The 26,521-nt window shown below is 37.9% G+C and overlaps 2 protein-coding genes and 1 long non-coding RNA gene across 7 annotated transcripts in view; 1 reads left to right on the top strand and 2 right to left on the bottom strand.

The window, feature by feature from the left end:
- Positions 1-3,207: 3,207 nt before the first annotated feature.
- Positions 3,208-13,307, bottom strand: LOC127004484 (uncharacterized). The gene is made up of 3 exons (XR_007757849.1): positions 13,175-13,307; positions 8,001-8,095; positions 3,208-4,503 (listed from the first exon to the last, which is right to left on the bottom strand). It is a non-coding gene; the product is annotated as an uncharacterized LOC127004484 (long non-coding RNA).
- Positions 9,169-26,490, top strand: LOC127004482 (sulfite oxidase-like). 3 transcript variants are annotated; one of them, XM_050872250.1, is made up of 12 exons: positions 9,169-9,327; positions 10,835-10,978; positions 11,731-11,774; positions 13,250-13,434; positions 13,610-13,780; positions 14,919-15,029; positions 15,578-15,737; positions 17,696-17,885; positions 21,245-21,376; positions 23,944-24,136; positions 24,340-24,540; positions 24,776-26,490. In XM_050872250.1, the coding sequence occupies exons 3-12, from the start codon at positions 11,749-11,751 to the stop codon at positions 25,075-25,077; spliced, it is 1,671 nt and encodes a 556-aa protein (XP_050728207.1). In that variant the 5' UTR covers positions 9,169-9,327; positions 10,835-10,978; positions 11,731-11,748; the 3' UTR covers positions 25,078-26,490. The 3 variants fall into 3 exon arrangements, with proteins under 3 accessions (XP_050728207.1, XP_050728204.1, XP_050728205.1); XM_050872247.1 differs by having other exon boundaries at positions 13,607-13,780; XM_050872248.1 differs by lacking the exon at positions 10,835-10,978 and having other exon boundaries at positions 9,232-9,327; positions 13,607-13,780.
- The window catches only part of LOC127004483 (methanethiol oxidase-like), a 36,342-nt gene continuing 25,881 nt past the window's right edge, over positions 16,061-26,521 (bottom strand). Inside the window, exon 12 of one of the 3 annotated variants that reach the window (XM_050872253.1) lies at positions 16,061-16,099. In XM_050872253.1, the coding sequence (XP_050728210.1) occupies positions 16,076-16,099 (24 nt within the window). In that variant the 3' untranslated portion in view covers positions 16,061-16,075. Of the gene's footprint in view, positions 16,100-17,890; positions 18,633-22,147; positions 22,931-26,521 lie in introns of those variants that run through there. The other 2 variants (XM_050872251.1, XM_050872252.1) reach the window with 2 other exon arrangements.

The raw sequence follows: 26,521 nt of genomic DNA, 5'->3' as shown, positions 1-26,521 counted from the left end.
CAAATGGATCCAGTGACGATAATGGCACTGTTGGCAGGCAGACTCCTGTTAATGTTGATATTGGTCTGGGCTGTGATTTAGTGTATGCAAGCGCTGGAGATGGTTAGCTAGGTCAAAGGTCAAATGATGTGACAAAGTTTGTCTGGTGGGCAGAATGCTCGGAGGAGATAGAACTGCTTCACTCACCATGTATACGATTGGAACCCCCTCGGCAGGGACCATAGGGCCTCCTCATGAGGCTTCAATAACAATGACAATGTTGTTTGGGAAATACATACTATGATAGCTCAATTTAATAGTTGCATGTGTGCAATCATATAATTCTTATACCATTTTCACTGTAAAATATTGTAATCCATTTTATATAAAGGTGTTTTATGAGTTTCTTAAGCTAATGGTAATCACCATTGTCATTATTATTAAAGTTAAATAGAAGTCCTGTGTATATTCAAGGCTGATGGCACAAGCTGTGTAAAGTTTCACCTTTCTAACATTTGTGGTTTTACATAATGTTGATATTTGCATTGCTTATAGTGTGAGCACATGTTTGTGTTTGGGTACTGTCCTGCTCAGGTGCAAGAGTCACCTGTGGAATGGTGCAGCAGTGAGCCAGACTCTGCCTTGGGGGTCCCAATATCCGCCTTCTGGCTACAGGGTCAGGGGTAGTTTTACCTGTATAAATATCAAGACATTGTTAGCTTATATGCTGTTAATGTTGACCTTGATGTAAAACCTATGTTATTTGTACCATTATCTGTGTAAATTATTGTTATGACAAGTAGGTGGCTGTACTAAGATGTGATATGCCATTGGCATAAGGGCAAACCTTGCTCACAACTGTAGCTTCCAGCTGCACAATAAGTATGACTTAGATGGCAAGATTAGATAATGCACAAAGCAGTGTTAAGACTGAAGGTTGTTAGCCAAAGGTTAGGCATGCATGCCTATTTTTAGGGAGCTTTGACCTCTTTATACAGGGTTATGTTCACCAGAGTTAGCTCAAACAAGACATTTATACATTGTATGTATGTGCAAAGCCCATATATACAAGAAATAAATTAAGTCTTGATATATGATCAATGATGTCTTATAGTTTGCCACTGCTTTGACAGCATCTGATTTTATAAACTCTAATATACCACTTTCTCAAATTGCTGCTATGGTAATTGGTCTCCCTTGGTTCTTGACTAAAACTAGTTTTTGTATAGGAGATGAACAACGAAAGGTGGGCTTATCGTGTAGCTGGCAGCTGTGCTCTTAGCTGTGGCGCTGAGACAGCTACAATGTGTTCAGTTCTGCTTTCAACGAGTTGGTATCCTAACCAGGCAGCACTGCCGGTTACTTGACAGCTGCCCACATAAGACTATGCCCTGTTTGATTGCTACGTGCAGACCTTGCTCCTGAAATAATTGAGCATTTTTTTCCCAATGCATAATAACTAATAGATTTTCATGCACTGTTGCATTTGTGAAACCTTTGTGCTTCCTTTTAGGTTAAGAAACTTTGAATATGTTCTGTGAAAACAATCAGTTATATAAAACAAGTTATATCAAAGAAGGTATATCATACTCTATCTATAATTGACTATTTCCTAAAATTTCATCAAAGTGACGTGAAAATCTAACCTGTGTGGCTCTGGGAAAAATGTAATGTTTGAATAACGAAAAAAGAATTTATAGAAGGTAATACTTTCTGAACGAACAAAACTTTTCAGGGTATTCCTATGTGGGCAGCCAGGGCTCATTTTAATAGTGTTTCCACAACATATCAGATATGATCCCTCCTTTTAAACTGCCATCATTTGTAGTTGTTACTCTATGATCCGTTTACCTTGTAGATGATAGACAGGTAGGATGACCCACGGGCGGGCCGCTTGTCACCACATTGCCAGGCAGAGCTGGTGGTTTGGGAAATCAGGAACTTTACTGTACTTCTCCTATCATGTGAATGTGTGGGATGCCAATGAAGTAATTATTACCATGATTACAAAGAAGATGGTGTATTTGTTGTGAATATTTAATGGAATAAGAAAGTCAAGGGGCCATTTCTTAAAAGATAAGCATCAAGAATTTTTCGATCCCAAGTTGCTGGCGGTATTATTATTGCTGGGTTATGTGGCAGGAGATTGCCACAACCTAGAACAGATGCAGCAGCTTGCTGCCGTACCTGCTGGCAGCTGTTTATGGCAGTGCAAGTAATGAGAGGTGGTGGATTGGCCTGTGATGATTGAACAATTCACATATTAGTATTTTTTCTAGTCATTACAATTTGGATCATTATTTATAATACAGATTCATTCCAAAAAAATTGTAATTGGGGATACTTTATATTATAGATGGTGTAACCATGTAAAATGACAAATCTTCCACTTGAAAACATTATGTGGCCAGGGGTCCCCTGTTAGTTCTGGCTGTTGAAGATTGTCCAAAAGATGCTCTGATATTTTCTTCTTATCATCTATTTACAGTTGCATTTAGCATAAAAGCTGACAAATACTTGCTCTGAATAAGAGTATACCATTAGACTAGACTTGATAATTCACTGGACACACTAATTCTGACAAAGTAACTCAACCTTTTATTTTAACTCTAAGCTGAAGCAGAGAGATAAAACATTACCATTACTATTACTGCCAATGCTGATTTATTATGATTGTTTTATGGTTTATCATAAACTTCTTAGTGTATTGACATCTTGATTGATGAAGTCATTTACTTTTGTTTCATATGGACATCAAAGAAATATTCAACCAAGATATTATAAGTTCCCTTCACTATTTCAGCTGCACTTTTATCCCTTTATGTTGAGCCATGCCATCATGCACTTTTCCACTCAGTATAGATATTTTATATACATAATTATGTTGATCTAATGAAATGTGATTGAAACAAAGAGAAAGATTATTTGCCTTGGGTCACATTATTATCAGCTGATTGCAACATAGAGATGATTTGGCTTTAAAATACAGTCTGGGAGACAATATGATCAATGGTTTGGTTCCTTTATATATATATATATATATATATATATATATATATATATATATATATATATATATATATATATATATATATATATATATATATATATATATATATATATATATATATATATATATATATATATATATATATATATATATATATATATATATATATATACCATACAGGGTAGAGCACAGGGGACCCCAGAGTGCTTGACTTGCCTGTGATAGAATGTGAAGGTGAAGGGCATCCCATCTGTAGTAGTGTTAGCCAGTCAGTGGTCAGCAGACGGCGGTCTCTAAACGCAGAAACCACTACCGGCATCACCTGCAGACAAAATCAAAACTTGAAAGTTTATAGGGATGCTCTTGAAGAATGTTCAAGGCTCTGCTGGTATTATGAAAGCCAGTGGCAAATGGAGAATTAATTTTATTCACTTGTGATGTGTTTTTACGAAGATCTAGTTTTAGTCAGTTGAGTGATTAAAAGTATGGACCTTTTGAATGTCCCTTTTTCACCAAAGGCCCTTAATTATTCCTGCAGTGTTTGTACCTGGAAAATACCAAGTATTGTGCATGTGTGTTCCTTTTGTTACCTGTTTGGAGGCCAGTGAGGCTGGCTTTGGTACCTGCATGATATAAGAATGTTGAAAGGGGTGTGTCCTTCAAGAGCACACATTGTATGAAATAAGAAATTTATATTGCATTGTGACAGGCAATGGTGATGATACAGGAATGATAGGTACATATCATTCTGTGTACAGTAGATCTTTTTAAATTGTTAATTATAACCTCTCAATATCAGGACTCAAATTAGTATAGAGTTTCTGGTATACATTCTGTGGTAACTTGACCCCAGCCAACTAATCTGTCCGTACGAGGTTGTCTTGGCAGTATCAGTGGACATTGTGTCTCTCAACCTGACTGGTGCCTTTCTCCAGATATGTATATTATCGATTAGTACACTTCACCCCACAATATTAAAGCACAGGTGATTCCATATCATTAAGGATGAATCCACTTTAAAGCTACATGTATTGTGATAAATGTATTGTAATGGAATTCTTGTGATACAACCAAATTATGAAATTGTGTGCTGCATGTCATATAGACAAAAATTAGGTTACACCATCAGAACTGAGGATCATGTCCACACAAACAATTCTGACTTTATGATCCTACTGAATGAGAACCTCGTGCGTCCTGACAAGGTCTCGCTCGTGCCCTAACTGTATCTTGTGCCAAAGAGACCTGGGGCCCATGGCTCAGCAGTTGCCATTTGCTGTCAAGTAATGCACTCGGCCAGAGGGCACCTCGTTACCCCCACTCCCAAAGTATACTTAACTATGGAGAAATAGAACCGTCCTTTTGGCAATAACTACCCCACTGAAGGATGTGCTCCCAAGGTGGCTGGCCCGGGCAGGGGAGGAGGGAGGGAGGGGTGTGGTGATGCCCTCGTCCAGAGTGAGGGGCTCATCTGGTGTCAGTGGTACACGGGTCGATGGATACTTGTGCAGATGCTAGTCAGAAAATATTTTTTTTATTAATTTTAATACAAAAAGCTTTTTTAAATATTTATTAATGTATGAGGTGAGCATTTCTGTTGTGGTCCTTTGCCCCCTGTGCCACTGTGTCCCTCACCTGGCCACTTGAGGAGGTGAAGCGCCAGGCCCAGGCGAGACCACTGTCACTCAACATTTCCTCTCGTAAGTCTCTCATTTTTAGTATGAGATCAGTGCAATAATTATGACTAGACTACCTTACTTTTGATTTATCATAACATGAAGTGCTGGGCCTGGGGGTGGATGCCACCATTTACATGTTATAGGCCGCTGCTTGCAACAGTTTACCCATAGTTGTTTTATTTCACTTTTATATTTGTAGTGTACCTGCTAGAAAGCACATTTCTTGTACAGAGTTCGGCGCATCCCCCATCCAGGCCCTACGGCCGTACAGTTCAATACCACTTCCGTTGACTTCCACAGTACAGTAGCCTAGCGGCCCGACTGATCCCCTGCCACCCCCTGACCCCACTCAGTGCTGCCTGTGGCAGTAGCTCTCCTCATCTGAACTGTTGCTCAGTGGAGGAAATCTGAAGTAGTCAAAAGTATCTACACCAGCATCTTCCACTATGCAGCAGAAAGCCTCTGAAGCACCATTCTCATTTGCAGGTGTGGTGCACCAGGTGGTGGCAGGTGACTGCTGGTTCAGTGCTGGGGTCGGGCTGCTATCAATCCACATGCCCATACTCACCCGCAGTTGCTGTTATTGTTCTGGTTCCCAAGGCTTGGTTCACATCCTTACTCTGTTGGTTAGGTTCAGCCTATCATATCACGTTTGTAGTCCATTTATCTCAATAAACAACGAAAATGACATAACTTATTGCCACCTCACCACGGTCCTTCCCATAGCACATGGGTAGTTTGTCCTTTGCAGTGCAGGAAGGGAATGTTGGTATAGTGCACACAAGATTTATGTGCAGTATGTGCAAGCCTTCCTTGATGTAGGTGATGATCTCAGAGAAACTGTTTCAGTGGAGTAGGAAGCCTTGCTTACCAACTCTCCAAAACTAAATACTTACCGTACTATTAAAATGCCACAATTGTGACATTATAAGAAATGTTTTCTTTTCTGTCAAAACAAAGTAGAATCCTGAATCATTATAGAAAATTATGCAACAGCCCAATGATCAAGCAATGCCTGTAGGTATGATTGGCATCAGGCAATCCATAACAAACTATTATGCACTGGACTGTTGAGCATTGAGTGGTTTTATATATATATATATATATATATATATATATATATATATATATATATATATATATATATATATATATATATATATATATATATATATATATATATATATATATATATATATATATATATATATATATATATATATATATATATATATATATATATATATATATATATATATATATATATATATATATATATATATATATATATATATATATATATATATATATATATATATATATATATATATATATATATATATATATATATATATATATATATATATATATATATGATTCAGCCAGTTCCAAGAACCTGTTCTTGGAATTTCTTTAATCCCGAGAAGCGGTTGTTACTGTTAGCTTAAATCAGGGTTCTCAATTTTTCCCAAATGAACACCTTTTATTATAACTTATTTTGGTAAACCCTCATAGAAACTGTTCTTAAAAATTGAATCCCACCACTGTATATATATATATATATATATATATATATATATATATATATATATATATATATATATATATATATATATATATATATATGTGTGTGTGTGTGTGTGTGTGTGTGTGTTTCTATTGTGGTTTACAGGGACTGAGATAAGCTCGGATAGTCCTTTCTCCTTGTCTCGTGTGTGTGTGTGTGTGTGTGTGTGTGTGTGTTTATATATATATATATATATATATATATATATATATATATATATATATATATATATATATATATATATTCAGCTAGGAAGATAACCGGATTCATTCTAATATATAATTATATTTTCTTACCCCCTGGAATTCCCAAAAACCGGCTTGACACAATTAAGGGTCTCCTTTGTTGTGTCTGCAGCAATAAACTTATCAATTAATCAATCAATTAATGACTAAAGACGTTATAAAGCCTAATTAAGTAGATGATCATCAGAAAAGGATGTAACATTTATGCGCTTCGATTGATTGATTAATATTGGTTGATACGTGCAGTCTGTTCATCCGTGTGGCGAGAAAACCGAGATTTTAGAAAAGTTCACAAACCCAGGACCGTACCTGGTGTGGGAGGGGGGGGGGTAACCCCCACCCCCCAAGTGGCTACAAAGGTCCATATTTAGTGGAAAAGATCCCACCCCCCTTTCAAAGCTTTAGGTAAGCACCTGCAAACTGAGGTAGCGTAGTGCAGGGCAACGGGTTATGCCATTATTGCCAACGGGTTACGTCAAGAAGTCTTTCGGTGGATTGGGTCGGCACAGCGTTATGGAGGCAACAAAAAAATTGGACCTTCAAGTCGTTTGTACTTTTTATCTTATCTCATGGTTATGAAACATTAAATTAACACTAAATAACGATTTAGGGCGTATTGACGCCTTTGTTAATAACTGTTTTCCCAGAGACAAGTGCCATCCTTAAAGTTGGAACAAGAAATAAGAAGTTCGATTACGAAATGCGCGGGGTTAAACTCAAAAGCGATCAATGCTCTAAGGACCTGAAATCGCGTCAAACCTCAAATTCTCAGCAATGCATCGATGCAGCAAATAAAGCGAACAGAATGTTGGGCTTCATTAAAATAAACTTTTTATTCAAGAATAAAGATGTAATACTTTGCTCTACAATAGTTTAGTGACAGTCAGACCCCACTTGGAATATGCGGCACAGTTTTGATCTCCTCACCATGGAAAGGACATTGCTAAATTAGAAGGTGTTCAGTGTCGGGCAACAAAAATGATCCCTTAATTCCTTGCGCAACAAATCCTACGAAGGAAGGCTTTCCACCTTTAACATGTTCTCTCTTGAGAAACGTCGCCTCTGAGGAAAACTGATCGAATGTTTTAAAATATTAATGGTTTCACGAATGTAGACAGATCAAAATTGTTAATGAACGATGATACTTTTTTTTTTTTATCAAGCACTTTTTAGGGGCATTTTGAGGCCAATATAGGAAATATTGGGGGGCTACAGCCCTCTTAGCCTCCAGAGATTACGGCCCAGGGAGTTTGGATGAGTATTACACACATGTAGCTATTATATTATTTTAACTTTAATGAAGACAAATATATATAAGTAATACGTTAAAAAGTAAATTATAGATACTAAAAATTTAATACTTAAATGACTATATGTACAGTACATGGAGATAGAGAGAAAGAGAGTGTGTATGCCTGGCCAGTGAAATTTATTAGTTTTGTATATGTTTGTCGACTCCTTTCTTTAACTCTGTCCTGCAACATGGCAGTAACCTGTATCCCAGTATAGTGACACCTCACCTGCAAGGGAGCAGCGGCTGTCACCTGCTGCTTTCTGCCAGTCCTTTAATGGCCGCCGGCCGAACCAGATTGACCTCACTTTTTCCGCTCCTCGGCTGTGCCAATTAAGAAAAATACACAAAATTATGTTCGTCAATAAAAAGAAGATCTTGAAGGATTTTTGAGTAGGGTTACAGCAAATTGGCAAGGTATTGACAGTATTACCTTTTATAATATGAATTTGACAGGTTGCCGATCTATTGGATAAAATGTATTTTGCAAGCATCTATTTAACAATTTACCTGTTGAGTGATACATGATAGGTATTTAGTGTTACGGCCAGGACCAAGAAGAATATATATATATATATATATATATATATATATATATATATATATATATATATATATATATATATATATATATATATATATATATATATATATATATATATATATATATATATATATATATATATATATATATATATATATATATATATATATATATATATATATATATATATATATATATATATATATATGTCGGGGGCCAGGACATTGACTTCGCTGCACGCTGCATTGTCAAAAAGTAAATAAGTCACTTACAAGTGACTTTGGTCAAAAAGTTAATACTTACAGCGTAAAACTTTCTTCCAAGACATCCTCTGAAAGCAAATCCTCATCTGCCATTTTGTCAATCGTTAAATATAAACCTAGGATGAAAAAATAATCCTTCAGGCGATCACCGTGATGTCATGCTGGAATCCTTTATTGCGCAATAATCAGCAACCCCGCCACGCACACTCGTGGCTGACTGCCATGCAAAGAGGCAAAAGGCAAGACGAGGCGCGGCGAGCAAACACCCACCTCACGGAGCACCCCGTTCTTCAGCAACATATTAAATGGCCTTCACTAAGAACCAACAACCTATTTAAGGAAAAGGACAAAGAAACAAACAAAATCAAAAAAATGTAATCAATTTAGCTTCCATGGAATAAGCGGAAAAAACAATACCTAGCTGGATACTCCGGCAAGTGGCAACGTGGCAACCTTCTCAAACATTTCGTCGCCTAAGTACACATATATGACAAGGCTTTCATGGGTGTTTTGGGCATTTTCAGGGCTAGTTCAATGATCCTGGTGGTAGTGTGACCCTTTTTCTGTACCATGAATGTGAAAAAACTCATGAAAACCCGATTAATCTCCCTTTCGGCCTTTGGAAATAGTTGGTGTGGGAGGTGGAAGCGTCTGAAAACACCGCCCCAGCTGGCCCTGTCCCGTCAGGTCCCTTCACGACACCGCGTAGTAGTGTCTTGTGCTCGGTTCGGACACTTGCTGGCCCTGAGGTAAGCGAGGTTAATGACATTGTCTTGTGGAAACCTTACTCGTCCATCGGCAGGGAGGACGAACGCGGCACAAGACTCAAGGGTTGTGAATTGACAGCGGTGTGAATGAATGGTACCTCTTCTTAATCCTTCCCATACACATCTCTAAGGGAAGATAACAGTTGCGTGGTCATGGACAGTCAAGGCTTCGTTTTTCATATAGGCGACTTGTTACCACGTCAGATTACACCCACTCTCATACGGAAGGGGTAGATTTTTCTTAGATTTTCCTTTGACTTACTTGAGATGCTCATTCTACTGACTCCAAGCACTTATTTGGTACTTTCGAATTTCTCCCTCACCCGCCTCCTCATCCTCCTCCTCCTCCTTCACTCCCTTTGACTGAACGCTCACAACCATCTTACATAAACACAACAATCCCACTCAACACTCATAAATCTACGCCCTAAAGCACTTGTCACTTGTTGCTTTCGAATTCCTCCCCGCCTCGTCCTCCTCCTTCCCTCCCTTTAACTGAACACACACAACAATCCTTCTTGACACACATAACAATACTGAACACTCATAACAGTGCTACGAATCACTCACAACAATCCTACTCAACACCCATAACGGCCATAACAATCCTACGTCCCCAAGCACTTGTCACTTGTTGCTTTTGCATTCCTCCCCCGCCTCATCCTCCACATCCTCCTTCTCTCCCTTTGACTGAACACACAACAATCCTACAGAACACTCATAACAATCCTACTCATAACACCCATAACGCTCCCACTACCCCCAAGCACTTGTCACTTGTTGCTTTCGAATTTCTCCCTCGGATCGTCTTTCTCCTCCTCATTCTCCTTCCCTCCCATTGACTGAACACACATTACAATCCTATACATTACAGTCCTACTGAACACTCATAACAATACAATCCTACTGAACACTCATAACAATGCTACTCATAACACCCATAACAATCGCACTACCCCCAAGCACTTATCACTTGTTGCTTTCGAATTCCTCCCCTGGCTCCTCCTCCTTCCTTCCCTTTGACTAAGCACTCAACAACCATTGAAGATTCGGTACACCTTATCGAATTCCAACATTTTACTTTTTTTTTTTCTTTTTAGTCCAAAAGGTTTGTTTTACATTCTTGTTGAGTGTCCTTTCTGGTTAAGGATTCCCCAAGCGGATTATTTAGGTAAGGAGACAAACTGTTTAGATGTCGAAAGGTTCGTTTCTACTAGCTTGGTAGCTTTACAGATAATTGGGTAATTGTGTAGAAGCATTATGCGGCTCCATCAGATAATACTTCGTCTCAAAATTATAGTTGAGAATTTGAATACACTTCCCTGAATTGTAATTTAGAGGTGGAACATGAAAAAATATTGAGCAAGATAATGGTGAAGGGTGAAGGTTATGTCAGGTTTGGTTCACTATCAATCATGATAAGACAGAAGTACCCAATAGACCCCCCTCCCTCCACTCACAAGGTTTGTTCACCTTTATTACTTTTCAGTTAATGAGGAAAGCAAGATAACATACGATACCGGTACTGTTGTATCAACCATTGCTCAGTAGCAGGATAGTTTGTCCTTCAAGGGAAAGACATCCTTTTACCACAGGGGGAAGGTCTTCAGTTGCATCTATTGCTTCTGTGCAGGTACTGTGATTCACTAGCATTCTTGTGGTATTGTACCATGGTTGTGTTCTTGTGGTAATGGCACCATAGTTCAGGAGTTAACTAAGTGACAACTGGAATTACTAGTTATGCAAGTTAACAGACCTAATGGGGATTTATACAAAAATGAGATCTGCTTATGCATGAAATCTTAAGACGTTTTCTACTTAGCACAGCAGTCAAGCCAGAGGTATTTTTCTCTTAGAATTTGTTTGTGCCAATCTTTCCCTTCCTATTGATGGATTATAAAGCATCATAGCTCATTAGTGATGCTTGGGGGGCAAATAATGACAGGGCTTGGTGCAGCAGTATAAATGATATGTGAATGATAATGTGGCCTGTTTCAAGGCACATATTGATGTAGGATGTTGTTTACATATTAGAATGATTCAAACAATTTGTCATACCAATACAAGTCTAGTTTTCATTCTTACTTGTTCAGTCATAAGAATTCCTTTCACATTATCAGGATTTTCTTTTTATCAACAAGGGCCTGGCTAAATTAATAGAGAATTTGAGTTAACTGAATATACATACCGGTACCTAACATTGCTTTCTATGTTAAAAAAAACATCAGTATATTAGCCCTCTACAATATGTATGTCCATTATTTGATATCATAAATTATAAATCAGTGATATTTTTGATTTTATCTAACTACCAACACTCCCTATCAAGGAATCATTATCATAATTTTTCAAAATGCAAGATGATTTTTATCTTTTATTTTTCAGATTAAAAGCAAGTGAGTAATGCTTCCTCGTTTAACATTAAGAAGGTGAGCATTACATGGCTGGTGCATATTAGTCAAGTGAATTATACTATTACTTCATTACTCTACTCTCAAACTCTAGGGGGCCTTTCAGTCACTTCTTGTGGTTACACCATTGTAGGGTGTTTTAATGTAAGCTTCAACTAATCATCACCAATGCCACATCACCCTCACACCATTTATGATCATCTTCACTCCTCACACAGGCATGCCACTCCAGCTATTTCCATTCTTTCCGCCTTTTACTAATAGATCTCTTTCCAAAGTGTCTGCTGCCAGATGAAAGGATGCTACCGTATAGTTTTGTGAGCTGGACCCACCACCCAGATTTATAATATTACTTGCAGGGAGGGGATGAGAAATGTTTCCATTATTTTCCTTACACACACATCTGTGGTTAGGACAGTGTTCACAAACACACTGCCCTGTAGCCAAAATCATACTTATGTATGCATTACACTAATTAGAGGGTGAGGGAGAGGGTAAAACTTTTGGGATTAGTTGTGTGGCAATGACTTCCTATTCACACGTGGATGTTGCATTACGAAAGCTAATTTGGCTCTGTAGTTTGTTGATGTGGTTAATTGATAGCATATTCTAAAGAGACTGAATTTTTATCAATTCATTTCTATATCTCTTGTCACCCTTTCTCCTCATGGGAAGATCACCCAAGGCCACAAAAGAATCTTTGCCAAGGTTAGTGCAATGCTCATTGCCAGGTGCATCAGATTGCTGGAAAACTACAGCCACGTGACATCATAAAATGTATCATGCAAAATATAAAACGGGTTAGTTGTGAAAACACAGTACTGTAATGACAGTGCCGGTACTTGTCCTCCACTTTAGTTCTACCACATTGACGAAGGAAACAGGCCCATTTGAAAAAGCAAAATGCTGTACTGGATTAGAAAAAGTAATCTAAGGTGATTACAAAAGATATAAATAATATAATTCTTTTCCCACTACTCTGGAAACAAACAAACAAAATGTGCTTCATAACTTCCAAGCCAAAAATATTTCTTACAAAGTTTGTAAGCACTATCCTCACTCTGAATAATATATATGGACTCTGCAATGATGGTATTTTCATTTTTATTACATGGAATGTTAATGAAAAGGAATTAATTGATAGAGACCATTGTAGGATAAATACTGAACTAACCTTTTGATAAAAATGAGAAAAGCAGTGTTCAAACCATCTCATTGAACTTGTTATTCCTATTCCACCTTTCCATATTCTTCACCTCTTTCTTTCACATTCATACTACACCTGTGAACTTATTACTTACCTACGGTACACCAGCCCATATGACCATGGCAGTTGTTTTTCCATGATTGTATAATCAGTCAGTCTTTAAACCATATTCTTTCCTCTAGTAAATAATTCCTAATGCCTCTATCCTTACCTTCTTAGATTCAGTTGATGTCCATGTGTCAGAGGCTCTTTGTTGATTAAAGAATTTTATCTACAACACCATCAGGCTCTTGGAGGGTCATCATGTTAGCTGCCGAGCCTTGGGAGTCCGGTTGTTGGGGAGTCACCACAACCACCAGAGGGAGTGGAGTGGACAGCAGCAGCAAACAAGACACAAGCAACAAGTATTGGCAACATTGGCTGGTGTTGGTGCTGGCATTGCTCTGTGGATGAAGTACAATCACCAAACAGGTAATTATTATTATTATTATTATTTTTTTTTTCATGAAAAATGACAAAAATAGTTGAAAGCATATCATCAATGTCTAACCTCATAAGAAATTATGGGAAAACCTGATGCTAAACAGATAATAGTGATAAACACCATTCAGTGATCGTTCTTTTCATTTTTACTTACTGACAGCAGCAGCCAAGTTAGAGACTGCAGATGAGACACAAAAGTATGGTGTGTACCAGAATGGACTACCAGAGTACACACTTGAAGATGTGTCAAAACATGCCACCATAAAGGACAGAGTGTGGGTGTCCTTCGGATCTGGAGTATATGACATAACAGACTTCATTGCTAAGCATCCAGGTAAGCACAGTATCCACAGTAAAGTGTATTGTAAAAATTTTCCACCAGCTGACCAATAAATCAGACATTTTCTCCCCCCCCCCCCCCCTCCCCCTCCACACACACACCAAAAAAAAATGTGGCAAAGATAATTTGGAAATTCTGTGTATATTACACAATTTTCAGTGTTTATTTACTGAATTGCTGCATAAGTAATGCTTCTGAACTTGAAAAGCTTGTTTCCTATAATTTCAACTGTAGTGTTGTTGTAAACCCAGACTGCAGGCTTAAAATGTGGATTTAAAAGGTTACTGCAGGCTGCTAAGTCAGAAGTTTATGGACTTGTTACTTAGAGGTCATTTATGAAAGTGATACATATAATATAGCTTTTACATTTTATGTACCGTGTACCATATAGCTGCCTTTTCCTAATAGCTCAACACTTAATATTGTGAAGAGTCTGTTGCTAAACCCTAAACTGTCTGTCTTTATAGAAATGTCATTCTATGCTCATGAATCCCAAACACGAGTGTGTAGAGCAGCGTTCTCATATATGCAACAATTATTCAAAAATGCAATAAGCCAAGCATTTTTAGGAATATTGATAAATCCTTGGCATTCATATTGAATACAGTAGACCATTATAATGCAAGACTTAAATACCTACAAATTTAGAACACATCAGGCAGGTCATGGCACTACACAACTTCCCTTCCCTATCTAGATTAATTTTTGTGTGTTTGTCACTGAAACTTCCCAGTTTCTGTGAAATTCAGAGAGCATGGCCCATCATCTTCCTGTTACCCACTCTTCTCTTCTGTTCTGGTACTCCCTCTCAGCACACTCAATCCTGCTACTTCCAACTCTCTCGCTCCAATACTCGCTCACCCAGTTGATGCACTTCACAGGTGGTCTTCCCCTGACACCCTCTCCCTTAATCCTTCCCTCATACACTCTCTTCACAAATTCATTCTCCCCCATTCTCATCACATGTCCAAACCATCTCGGTATCAGGGTATCAGAGCGGTTTTCTTTGATGTGGATGGAAGAATTTAAATTATACTCTTGTTTACTTTGATAGTTTCAAGTCATTACAGTATTTGTTTATCAAGTATTATTTTTCATTTTAACCTTTTTTTTCACATGTGGGATGATTCAGGTGGGGACAAAATTCTTCTGGGTGCTGGAGGATCAGTGGAACCCTTCTGGGCTCTGTATGCAGTACACAAAAATCCTCATGTGTTGGACTTGTTTGAGCAGTACAGGATTGGTGAGTGTTGGTACTTGTGTGTTTAGTGATGTTTTATTGTGGATTTTGGCATATAAATACATAATAATGTAGATTTAGATGTATTGAAAGATGGGCATATCTTTAAAGTTTTTAGTTTTGGCATATGCGATTAACGACTTCTCCACATTGACCTGTGGATCATCATCATGAGTGAGTATGATCCATCTTGGGTACACCATTCTGCACCTTCATTATGTAAGCTACTGTCATCTTTTCTCCACACTGTCTTGTTTGATGCTGCCTCTTACTTTTCTCCCTTTTCAAATTTCACCACTTTCTTCCCCTTTTTTTTTAAATTGTTCCATATTTTCCTCGTATTCCAATTTGATTTCATTCACTCCTTTCATCTAGGCAAAAAAATGCTGCCTCATTCCTTCACCTAAGTACCTCGAATGGTATTTTCCTTCACTCCTCCCTCCCATCATGTGCTATCATTCTCTTCCCTCCAAATACAATGTTTATTTCTTTGGCTCTACCTTTTCAGTTATGCAAAATTTGCTAATACACTATGTATTTCCTGTTTTTAGGAAACCTGGCAGCTCAGGATGTTGGTGAATCAGTCAAGAACATGGACGATCCTTATGCCAATGAACCCAGAAGACACATCACATTGAAGCCATCATCCAAACAGCCTTTCAATGCTGAACCACCATTATCACTTCTCGTAGACAACCTCATCACCCCAAAGTAATTTTTCTCAGAGTTTAATGAATGCTGATGAGAACAAGTCATTATTACCAGTAGTTTAGTTGCATTAGTTTCATTTTGTAGTTCACACTCATTTCTACAGGGGCCAGATGGTCGGCTCAAGCCCGTCGTGGCGCAGGCAATTTTTATAGTGGCGCCAGTTATACTTTGCTCATGCTGCCCCCCGGAACTCATTCTTGATTCACTGGACGGTTTCTTCTAGAGTCCGAGTTGATGGGTGGTCTTAGGCCACTCGGCGGTGACTGAAAAATCCCAGGTGGTAGCGTGGGGATTCGAACCGACGTTGTCCATGGCGTGGTGCATGTGAACCCAGCACACTAACCACTCAGCCACCGCCTACCCTGCAAGAAATATCTCATATTGTTACCTAAGTAACAATCTCAACCGATCTAACAATCTTTTTATTATTACAATGATAACCCTTTTTATTTTATGCAATTTAACATAGTCTCTTCAACAGACCATATTTGCTATCAGTTCACAATGGGGATACTTTACCCTTTGTTTACCAACTCTGCACAATTTCGATGTTGCTTACTGTGTAATGCTGACTTGCCTGATGGGCGAGCCTCCCATAACCCACTTAGCCAGGGGGGTACCTCTTTGGCCGACTGGATAAAGAGTGGCTCTCCCGTTACGCTGGTTGCGGGTTCGATCCCCGGCGCCGGTAAACCTTTCCTTGTCTGGATTAATTTCTCGTGTGTTTCATTACACGCGGTGGTCGTGTGGGAGCATAGTAAAGAGAAAATTCGGGCATTTCACTGGTGGCAAGGCGGTGGCATCCTCTCCTGTGGTTCTGTTGTGTCACCCCGAGAGGGTAACAGGTAGAGTGATGGCCCATGCTCTCCGAAGTTCATAGAAAATGGGAACTCAACACACACAAATTAATCTAAATGGGAATGGGGAGCCATGTAATGCTGACTTGCCTGATGGGCGAGCCTCCCATAACTCACTTAGCCAGGGGGTACCTATTTGGCCGACTGGTAAAGGAGTGGCTCTCCCTTTACACTGGTCACAGGTTCGATCCCCGGCGCCGGCAAACCTTTCCTTATCTGGATTAATTTCTCGTGTGTTTCGTTACACGCGGTGGTCGTGTGGAAGTGTAGAAAAGAGATAAATTCTGGCATTTCAGCTGCAACCCTGTGTTTGTAAAGCACTTAAAAAAAAAGTTGAAATAACCAGACCGGATTGAAATAATACACATCTAACATCAAATTAAATTATACTACAGATGCACGAAGGCAAACTACAGCCATGAATGAAATATTCAGGAGATGAAATATCTCATATTGCCTGTAGTCAGTATTGGGCTGTTCACAAAGTAGATATGGGCCCGTTTTATATTTGTCACTCAATGGTCATATATACCATAAGTAGAAGCAGACCTTAATATCCATGAGCAATTGGTAAAATATATTTTTCCTGACAAGCAGGTACTGTGTTTGGATATTTTACACCAAACAGCAACTTGTATTTTTGAATCCCAAAATAGAAAAAGAACAGAGTTCACCAGGAAAAGTACCTCTTTAACAGTTCTCCGGGTGGTCTTGTGTGGTGCTGAGTGTATAGCCAATACGGTCTATTTATTGAATAAATTCTGATTATGTATTATTTTGAATATTTTGTCTTCAATTGCAATTCATTTATTCAAGTAACTACTGAAAGTAGTCACTGAATCTGAAGTTTCTTAAATGATGTACAATGAGAGAGATCATTATGAGGTACTGGTAAATAAACAAACATCATAAACATTGAGAAACACATTGGGTTCATTACCCTCCTCACCAGTGTAAATGTTTACAAAGGCCACCCCATCATAACTAGCAAAAATCTATTGTATAAGAAGAAGGTATTAGAAGTATGATAAAGTATAAGAAGAAAGTATATTACTTATGTAAAAGAAACAAACTTATGCTCTGCTCTTTTCTTTCTTCTAGTGAGTTGTTTTATGTGCGTAATCATCTGCCTGTGCCAGACATTGATGCATCAACATATGAACTGGAGTTGTTTGATGAAGAATCACAGAAAGAAAAGACACTGACCTTGAAGGACATAAAAAAGTATCCCAAACAGACAATCACTGCCACTGTCATGTGTGCTGGCAACCGCAGGTCAGAAATGATCAAGGTTGGTATTCTTTTAGCACTTTACTATTGTTGATACAGGTCACTGTATTCATCTGCAGATCTTAACATTTAATTTTATACATTGGAAGTCTATTTTTCTTAAACTGTAATAGGAAATTTTAACTTTAACTTTAAGTACCCCCTGCACCACACATACAACTTTTGACCACAACCATGCAAAAAACACATTGTTTATGAATATTAAATTATGGCTTGATGCAGGATTCTATTTCAAAGACATTGAAGTACATTACTACCAATTTGGTAATACTCATCTTTTTCACTATATATCCACACAGGGCCTGTGTGCCTTGCAACCCCCCACTGCAGTTTACAAGTTAATGAATGTGTGTGTGTTTACCTATTTGCATTTACCTATTTGTAGTCTACCGGACCCGAGCTAAGTTCTAATAGTCCCGTCTCCATATCTACCCAGCCTTTCCTTCATATGTTGGACACTTCGCCTCCACCACCTCTTCCCGCAAGCTGTTCCATGTGTTAACACTTCTATGTGGAAAACTATACTTTTTAAGTCAACACTTCTATATGGAAAACTATACTTTTTAAGTCACTCAAACAGGTTCCTTTATTAAGTTTCTTCCTATGTCCTCTCAGCCCCTGCATTCTCACAGTTAAGAAGAGATTATCTCTACCCACCTCATCAAACTTATTTACCGACTTATACAGCATGATCAGATCTCCTCTCTCTCTTCTTTGTTCCAGCGTCGTCAAGTCCATCTCCTTCAATCTGTTTTCATATGTCATATTTGAGAGTTCTGGGACCATTTTAGTTGCAATTCTCTGTACCCTTTCCAGCTTCCTGATATCCTTCTTTTTATGAGGCGACCACACAACTGCATCATATTCAAGCATTGGTCTTATCATTGTTGTTATTATTCTCTTAATTATTTCCTTGTCCATAAAATGGAATGATACCCTTATATTTTGCATCATCCTGTAGGTTTCTCCAAACAACTTGTGTGTGTGTGTGTGTGTGTGTATTTACCTAGTTGTATTTACTTAGTTGTAGTTTTACAGGACCTGGGCTTACACTTGTGTGGTCCCGTCTCCGTATTTGTATTTGTCCAACTTTTCCTTAAAGCTTTGCACTCTTCGCCGATACTACATCCTCGCTTATTCTGTTCCAATCCTCTATATTTCTTTGTGGGAAGCTATATTTCTTTATGTCTCAAGCATCTTCCTTTCCTCAATTTTTTACTGTGTCCTCTTGTGTTCCTGGTGTTTATTCCTTTTTTTAGTAGTAACTCCTCATTATCTACTTCTTCCATCAATAATTTATAAATTTGTATTAGGTCTCCCCTTTCTCTTCTTTGTTCGAGTGTTGGTAGGTCCATTTCCTTTAATCTTTCTTCATATGTCAATCCCTCCACCTCAGGAACCATTTTTGTTGCCATCCTTTGTATTCTTTCTAGTTTTTTTATGTGTCTTCTTATGGGGAGACCATACCGCCTCCGCATATTCCAATTTTGGCCTAATCATAGTGGTTATTAACTTTTTCATCATATCCTTATCCATGTAGTGGAATGCTAATCCTATATTTCTCACCATATTATATGTATCACTGAATATCCAATTAACATGACTCAGGCTGTTGATTATCTTGTATTGTCACTCCCAGATCTCTCTCTTCTTAAACTTTCTTTAATATTTCTCCATTTCCCATTTTATATGTCCATTTTGGTCTCCCTTCACTCTTTCCCATTTCCATTACATGACATTTCTTCACATTGAATTCCATCTCCCATTCAATACTCCATTGCCAAATCTTGTTCAGGTCATCTTGCAGAATTTCACAGTCTTTACGGTTTTTTATATGTCTTAGCAGTCATCTGCAAACAGGCTCATATAAATGTTTACTCCCTCTGTCATATCATTTACATATACTAGGAAAAGTACTGGTGCCAATACCAATCCCTGAGGCACATAAGCACCCTTTTCTGAAGCCATATTGTTTACTTGTGATTATATTATACTCTTCTAGAAAACTTGTCCATTGCTTCTTTATCACTTTCTCACATATTTTACATATTACTTTGGTCAATGATATGGGTCTGTAGTTCAGGGGTTCTTCCTTCTTTCCACTTTTGTATATGGGGACCACTTCGGCCCTCCACCACTCCTTTGGCACTACGCCAGTTGTGTATCGTATACCGGTCCAACCAGCCCATTTCTACATTCTTTCAAAATATAACCTGAGACTCCATCTGGTCCTACTGCTTTCCTCTCTTCCAGTTCCCTCATCATTTTATATATTTCCTCTTTATTTACTATGACTTCTTCCATATGAACATTTATCTTGTTTTCTTGTGGTTTGTTGAATTCTGATTCTTTTGTAAAAACTTGCTGGAACTTTTTGTTTAGTAGCTCAGTCATGTCTTTAGGATCTTCGATTATCACATTCCCGTCACTCAATCTTTCCATTGTTTCCCTTGGTTTGATCTTTCCATTTATGAATCTATAAAACAGTTTAGGTTCCTTGCACTTTTCTACAATATCCTTTTCATATCCCTTCTCTTCTCTCCTTATTTTCACGTATTCATTTCTCACTACCTTAAAATCTTCTTTATTCCTTCGTTTTTTATTTCTTTTCAGTCTTTTCCATGCTTTGTCTCTTTTTTTTCTTTTGCCTTAGCACATTTTGCATTAAACACGTCCTTTTTTTCCTTTTTCTTTAGGTTTGTATTCTGGTACAAATTTCATCACTCCTGATTTATACACCTCCATGAAAATATCATACTTTTCTTGCACTTCACTTGTTCTCTTTAACTCATCCCAGTCCAGTTCTCCATAGTATTTCCTGAGGTTTTCTGCATCTGCCTTCCTATAGTTTAACTTGTTTCTTTTATATGATTCATCCCCTTCACTTCCTTCCTCCTCTGTTACCATCTCTATGATCATGTGGTCCTTCTCTTCTTCTCCTCATTGTTATCGACTCCAAATCATCCTCCCTCCCACTCATCTTACAACCAGTCAATAATAGGAGATGGGAACCACAGTGAACATCACCCAGGTCCCTTGTAAATACTACTACTAGGCACCACTAGGTGTGTGTGTGTGTGTGTGTGTGTGTGTCATGTATGCTATTCAAATTCCTTATATGAGAGTTAACCAGCATCCTCATTTTTTTCACCCCTTTCACTGTTAAACTCTGGAACAGTCTTCCTTCTTCTGTATTTCAATCTGACTACAAATTGAAGTCTTTCAAGAGGGAACTATTAAGACACCTCTTCATCTGAATCTAACCCTCTCTTTTGGCCACACAATTCCATTTTTTTTTACAGCATCAGTCCTTATAATTTCCATTATTGTAAGAAAAATTTGTTTATATATCTCATAAAGGTTAAACCAGTTAAAGGATTGAGCTGGGGTCAAGCAGCCGTTGGAAATGCAACCTGGAGTGGAGCACGATTGTGTGACGTCCTCAAAGACATGGGGATTGAAGATGGCAAGACAAGTGCTGTGCATGTGCAGGTGGGTTTAGAGCTACACTGTGTTTACAGATTTTGCTTGCATTCATTAGTGCTCTACATTTTAGAAATCATATTTTTTTTTCTTTTCTTTTAAGGATGTTTTCATATGGTCCAGGAAGCAAAATAACTAGGTGCTATAAGAGGAATATTTAACATGAAAAAGCTTAAGAAAGATGTGCATGAGTTTGATAGTTGCAGGAAAAGAAAACCAGTGAATGTATTTTGTATTTTTTTCTAATATTTTTGAGAGAAAACAGATGGAAGTGATTGTTTTTGCAATGATGTATTGAATGTGTAGACTGAATGTTACTAGGTGTTTGGCAAACTCTGAGGGGAAAGATGGAGGAAGTGAAAGATTTAAATATCTGGGAAAATCTCTCTCTTAGTATGGGAGCATGAAGGGAGAAGTGAGGGAGAGGGCAGTAATGGGAAGGCAAACCATTGGCAGTCAAGAGAATCATGAGAGGTAAAAATGTAAGCATGGAGGTGAAGGCAGAGTTGAGGTGTAGTTTAGTTCTCCAAGCTGTGATTATTAATAAACATAGGCATGGAGTAACTCAAAATAGGCAAGAATATGTTTAGTAGAAATAAATTACTTGAGAGGATGTGGTTTAATGAGGTGGGGTGGTATGAATAATCTAAAGGAGTACAGGTGTGGTATGGATGTTAGAGCAAGAGATGTAAAATGTAAAGAAGTTAATGGATAAGCTAACTTCATTGAGATGGTTTGGAAATATTATGATGATGCAAAATGGTAATTTTGTAAAGAGGGTTTTTTTTTTTTTTTTTTTTTTTTTTTTTTACTACTGTCAACTGGGGTGACTTCGGACAGTTTTCAAGGGTTTTTTGGTTATGAAATTTTTGTTTCTAGGCCTAGAATCTATGCTGAGTGTGCATTTACTCTGTATTGTTAAGGGCTATCATTACATGGTGTAACACTTTCACGAAACTTAATAGTTTTTGTGCTAGTTGAAAAAATATGGGTGTCCGAAGTCACCACATGTCTGAGGGGACTTCGGACAGTGGCTATATTTCATTGGGTTTACGTATCTGAGCCTGTTGGCACATTCTGGGGGTGACACTGTTGAACCGGGGGGAAAATCTTGGGAGAGAAGTTCCCACATTCCAGGTCAGTAGTAGCAGGGAAGTAAAAAATGGTCAATAATTTTTTTTCTATTTTTTTTTTTTTTTTTTTTCACTAATGATCACATAATCACCACAAGAAGTTTTTATAATGGTAGGGCAACATTCAAGTGTGTTAAGGCTCTTCAAAGTGCACACTATTTTACATCTCGTTTATCAGATTTTATCATGATGCATTTCACTAGAAATTTATTCTTGTATATGTTATTTTGTAGCCAAGTACTTCTATTTCATATTTTCATGATATGTAGAACATTTAACATCACTGGACTGGCACCACCACCGCCGTTACGGACCCAAAAGTTAACTGAGTTCATCTCTGGACAGGCTCCGCTCCATGAAAGCGGAATAGTGGTTCCCACTATTCCGTTTTCACGGATCCGTTGACCATCAGTGACATCATCAACGGAGCCTGTCCAGAGATGAACTCAAGTTAACTTTTGGATCCGGGGTAGGGGTGGTGGGGACAATCCAGTGATGTTGAATATTTTACATATGAAAATATGAAATAGAAGTACTTAGCTACAAAATAACATATACAAGAAGTCGTTGTGGTTAATGCTGTCCATATGTTTGTCAACAAATGATGAGCGATGGACTGATGGAGTGGATCATCCGTTCCAAGCAGCTGCTGTTTCGCTGACATCATTAACATCGACGGATATCGACGGATCCGTCAAAACAGAATAGTCACCCCACAATATGTAGTTATATTTAGGTGTCCGAAGTCACCCCATTTTGAGCCATTTTTCGACATGCCTCCATTCAAGTGACATTTACAGGTGTGTAGGATGTTAAGCACCCTTGAATCATTCTAACTGTTCTAGTTAAGCATGTTTCTGATTGTTTTCTCTAGTTTTGATGTTGTGTGTAATACGGATCGTTCCTGCCAGAAGTTTTCCAGGGGGGGTAAATTTTACAAAATCTCAAAAACACATTGTGCTTGTTTTCAAAACAGAAACATGTCTCAAGAAAACAACATTCTTATTCGAAAATTATAAGGCAAAAGACAAATTCTGACACTAAAATCATCTATAATAGCTTGTTGCAACTGGCTACGAATCATCAACATGTCAACTTTTTATCCACTTTTTGTCCGAAGTCACCCCGTCACCCCTGTTGATGGTGCCCATGTGTTATGTTATAGAGCAGGAATAAGGAAATGGCCTAAAAGCATAATGGACATTCAGGAAAACAATGCTTAAAAGAAATTTTCCTCCTGATTGTCACATGACAAATTCCCTTTCTCTCACATCACCTAATTTTTCACCGTAGCCTATATACTACTTCAACAATACTAATTTCTTATATTCTTGTATTACTAAACTGCAGAGCATCATGATTTTGCAAATTATTTAACTTTTTTAAAGGTCAGAAGTATAGCTAATTAAGAAAACTTGTGCCAACAGATATCATGTTTTACAGTTTGAAGGACTTGACACGGATCCTACCAGCATGCCATATGGAGGTAGTATTCCAATTGAAAAAGCATTGGACCCACATGGAGATGTCATTTTGGCCTATGAGATGAATGGAGAACCCATCCCTCGTGACCATGGCTACCCAGTCAGAGTTATTGTTCCTGGGGTCGTTGGAGCCAGGAATGTCAAATGGCTCGGTAAATTATATACACCCTGCAGTTGGTTGCATAAAAACATGTGATTTTTGCTTTAATCGTAATGTATTTTCAGTTTCAGCGACATATTGAGGTATAAAACCAAAACCATTTCCCCCCAAAATGAAACTGTAACTTACTTTCAACAATAGAAAAACAAATGAACATGAAAGTGCTGAAAAGTAATTTCATTTCAAACTTTCCAGGGAGAATTATTGTGTCAAAAGATGAGTCTAATGCACACTGGCAGCAAAATGATTACAAAGGCTTTGCACCCAATGTGGATTGGGATACAGTTGACTTCAAGAAATCTCCTGCAATCCAAGAATTACCAGTTATCTCAGCTATTTGTGAACCCTTAGAAGGAGAGACAGTAAAGGTGAAGAATGGCAAAATAAAAATTAGAGGTGAGTGAAGCAACAGGCTTTAGTGTCTCATTACACTTAATTATTCTAATGTAGGATTTGGTTTTGGTATGAATAAAGATTTCAAAGTGGATTTCTATGACCCTTCCCATACTGTGGCCATACAAAAAACTGGGGTGTAATGGTAAATATACTTTTAATATAAGGGGAGTAGTCTTCTAGACTAAAAATATTATGATTCCTAATGATCATTTCATGATTATCATTTCTTTGGCAGGTTATGCATGGAGTGGTGGCGGCAGGAAGATTGTTAGGGTTGATGTCTCTAGTGACGAAGGCAAAAACTGGCAGGCAGCTGATGCGCTGGAGTCAGATAAAGCACGCCATCCTCGAGCATGGGGCTGGACCATCTGGACAGCAGAAGTACCGGTACCTAAGGGTAAGTCTAAGGTGCAGCTGTGTGTCAAGGCTGTAGATTCCCAGTACAACACTCAGCCAGAAAACTTTGAAAACATATGGAATCTTCGTGGGGTGCTGAGTAATGCTTATCACAGAGTTAATATTAATTTGGCTAAGTAATTTTGTGCCATAAATGTTTAGATGGCATACTTAAGTCATTGTTCAAAATGAAATGAAATAGATGAATATGAAAAGTATTTTTAGTGGACTATCCAAAAAGTTACAAAAATAATATATTTGTTATTTTCTTAATGTATCAAAAATGATAGTCCTGACACATATGTACAGTGCCCTTGCATCCAGCGTGTGTTTGTCCAGGGCCTTTCGTGTCCAATGCAGCAATTTTGGGATATTATTATTATTATTGTAACACATTTAAAATGGTCCAACGTGTAACTAACCGTGGCCCACAAGTGGCCCAAATCCACAAATTTCTGTAACACATGTAGTCTATGCATGTAAGAATTTTTATTGTATTTTTAAGGTTTACTCGACTTTCAATTTCCAACTAATATGGGGCAGCACCTGTCTGGGAATCCGAAATTGCTACAATCTGGGGAAACGGCCCATTCACAGACGTTTACAATACTCTCTGACAGTCGCCAATATTCAGTACTTGCCCTGAACTTTAACCACATTTTGTCCAGCACATGCTTCTTTCTATGAAAATCAGGCAATAAAAAATGAAATGAATAATAAAAGCAATCGTAACAAGTAGTTGTTCAACTGATAATTGTAGACTGATAAGGATGTATGTCTCAAAAAGAAAAAGTTTATTGAACCAATAGGTTTGTCCAATATTAATTTTGTCCAACACAAATTCCTGCATTGGACACAAGGCCACTCACTGTACTTGTATATACAAAATAATTTTTATATAATTCCAAGGCGAATAATCAGTTAGCTCACTTTCTGTAAATCCAAGTCCAGGGCAGTAAGAAGGTTATTGCTGATGTACATTTGCACAATATAGATCACAAAACACCTAACTAAGGTGATGAGCCAGCAGCTCTGCAGTAGTTTACCACCATTTTTTGAGTAGAATCACTGATCCATGCATTAAAATTCAAACATTATATTTATTACTATTGAAGATATCTTGTCAGGGGTTTCGATATTAATTGCTTACTAGTTAGTGCTTAATATCTTTAGTGTAGTAAGGTTTTGGATATATGTATTTGACTTTCAGTACACACACTATATTGCCATTTACAACCTTTTACAGTACTTTAACTGGCTAACACCTATGCCTTAGTGATTAGACCTTTAAAAAGTTTTTAATTTGATGGGAATGTGGGCGTATGGTCTCCTAGCAAGGGAACACAACTGTTGACGAGATAAGTTCTCAAGTCTTTCCTCCAGGCCTTGACCTCCCCACTTCACAGGTGAGGGGATTTATGACCATTGTCATAAGTAACATGGTGCTAACACACACACAGTGAGTATAGTAGGAAATGGGATTTTATGTCAAAGCTGAGTATTGAATGATGCACTATTGTAAATCAATAAATAAAACTACCTTGTAATTTTCAATTGATTTTGATTGGTAAAGTATGCTCAGTAT

Source organism: Eriocheir sinensis, chromosome 28 (assembly GCF_024679095.1).
Source record: "Eriocheir sinensis breed Jianghai 21 chromosome 28, ASM2467909v1, whole genome shotgun sequence".
NCBI lineage: Eukaryota > Metazoa > Arthropoda > Malacostraca > Decapoda > Varunidae > Eriocheir > Eriocheir sinensis.
This window is presented reverse-complemented; position numbering and strand designations above follow the sequence as displayed.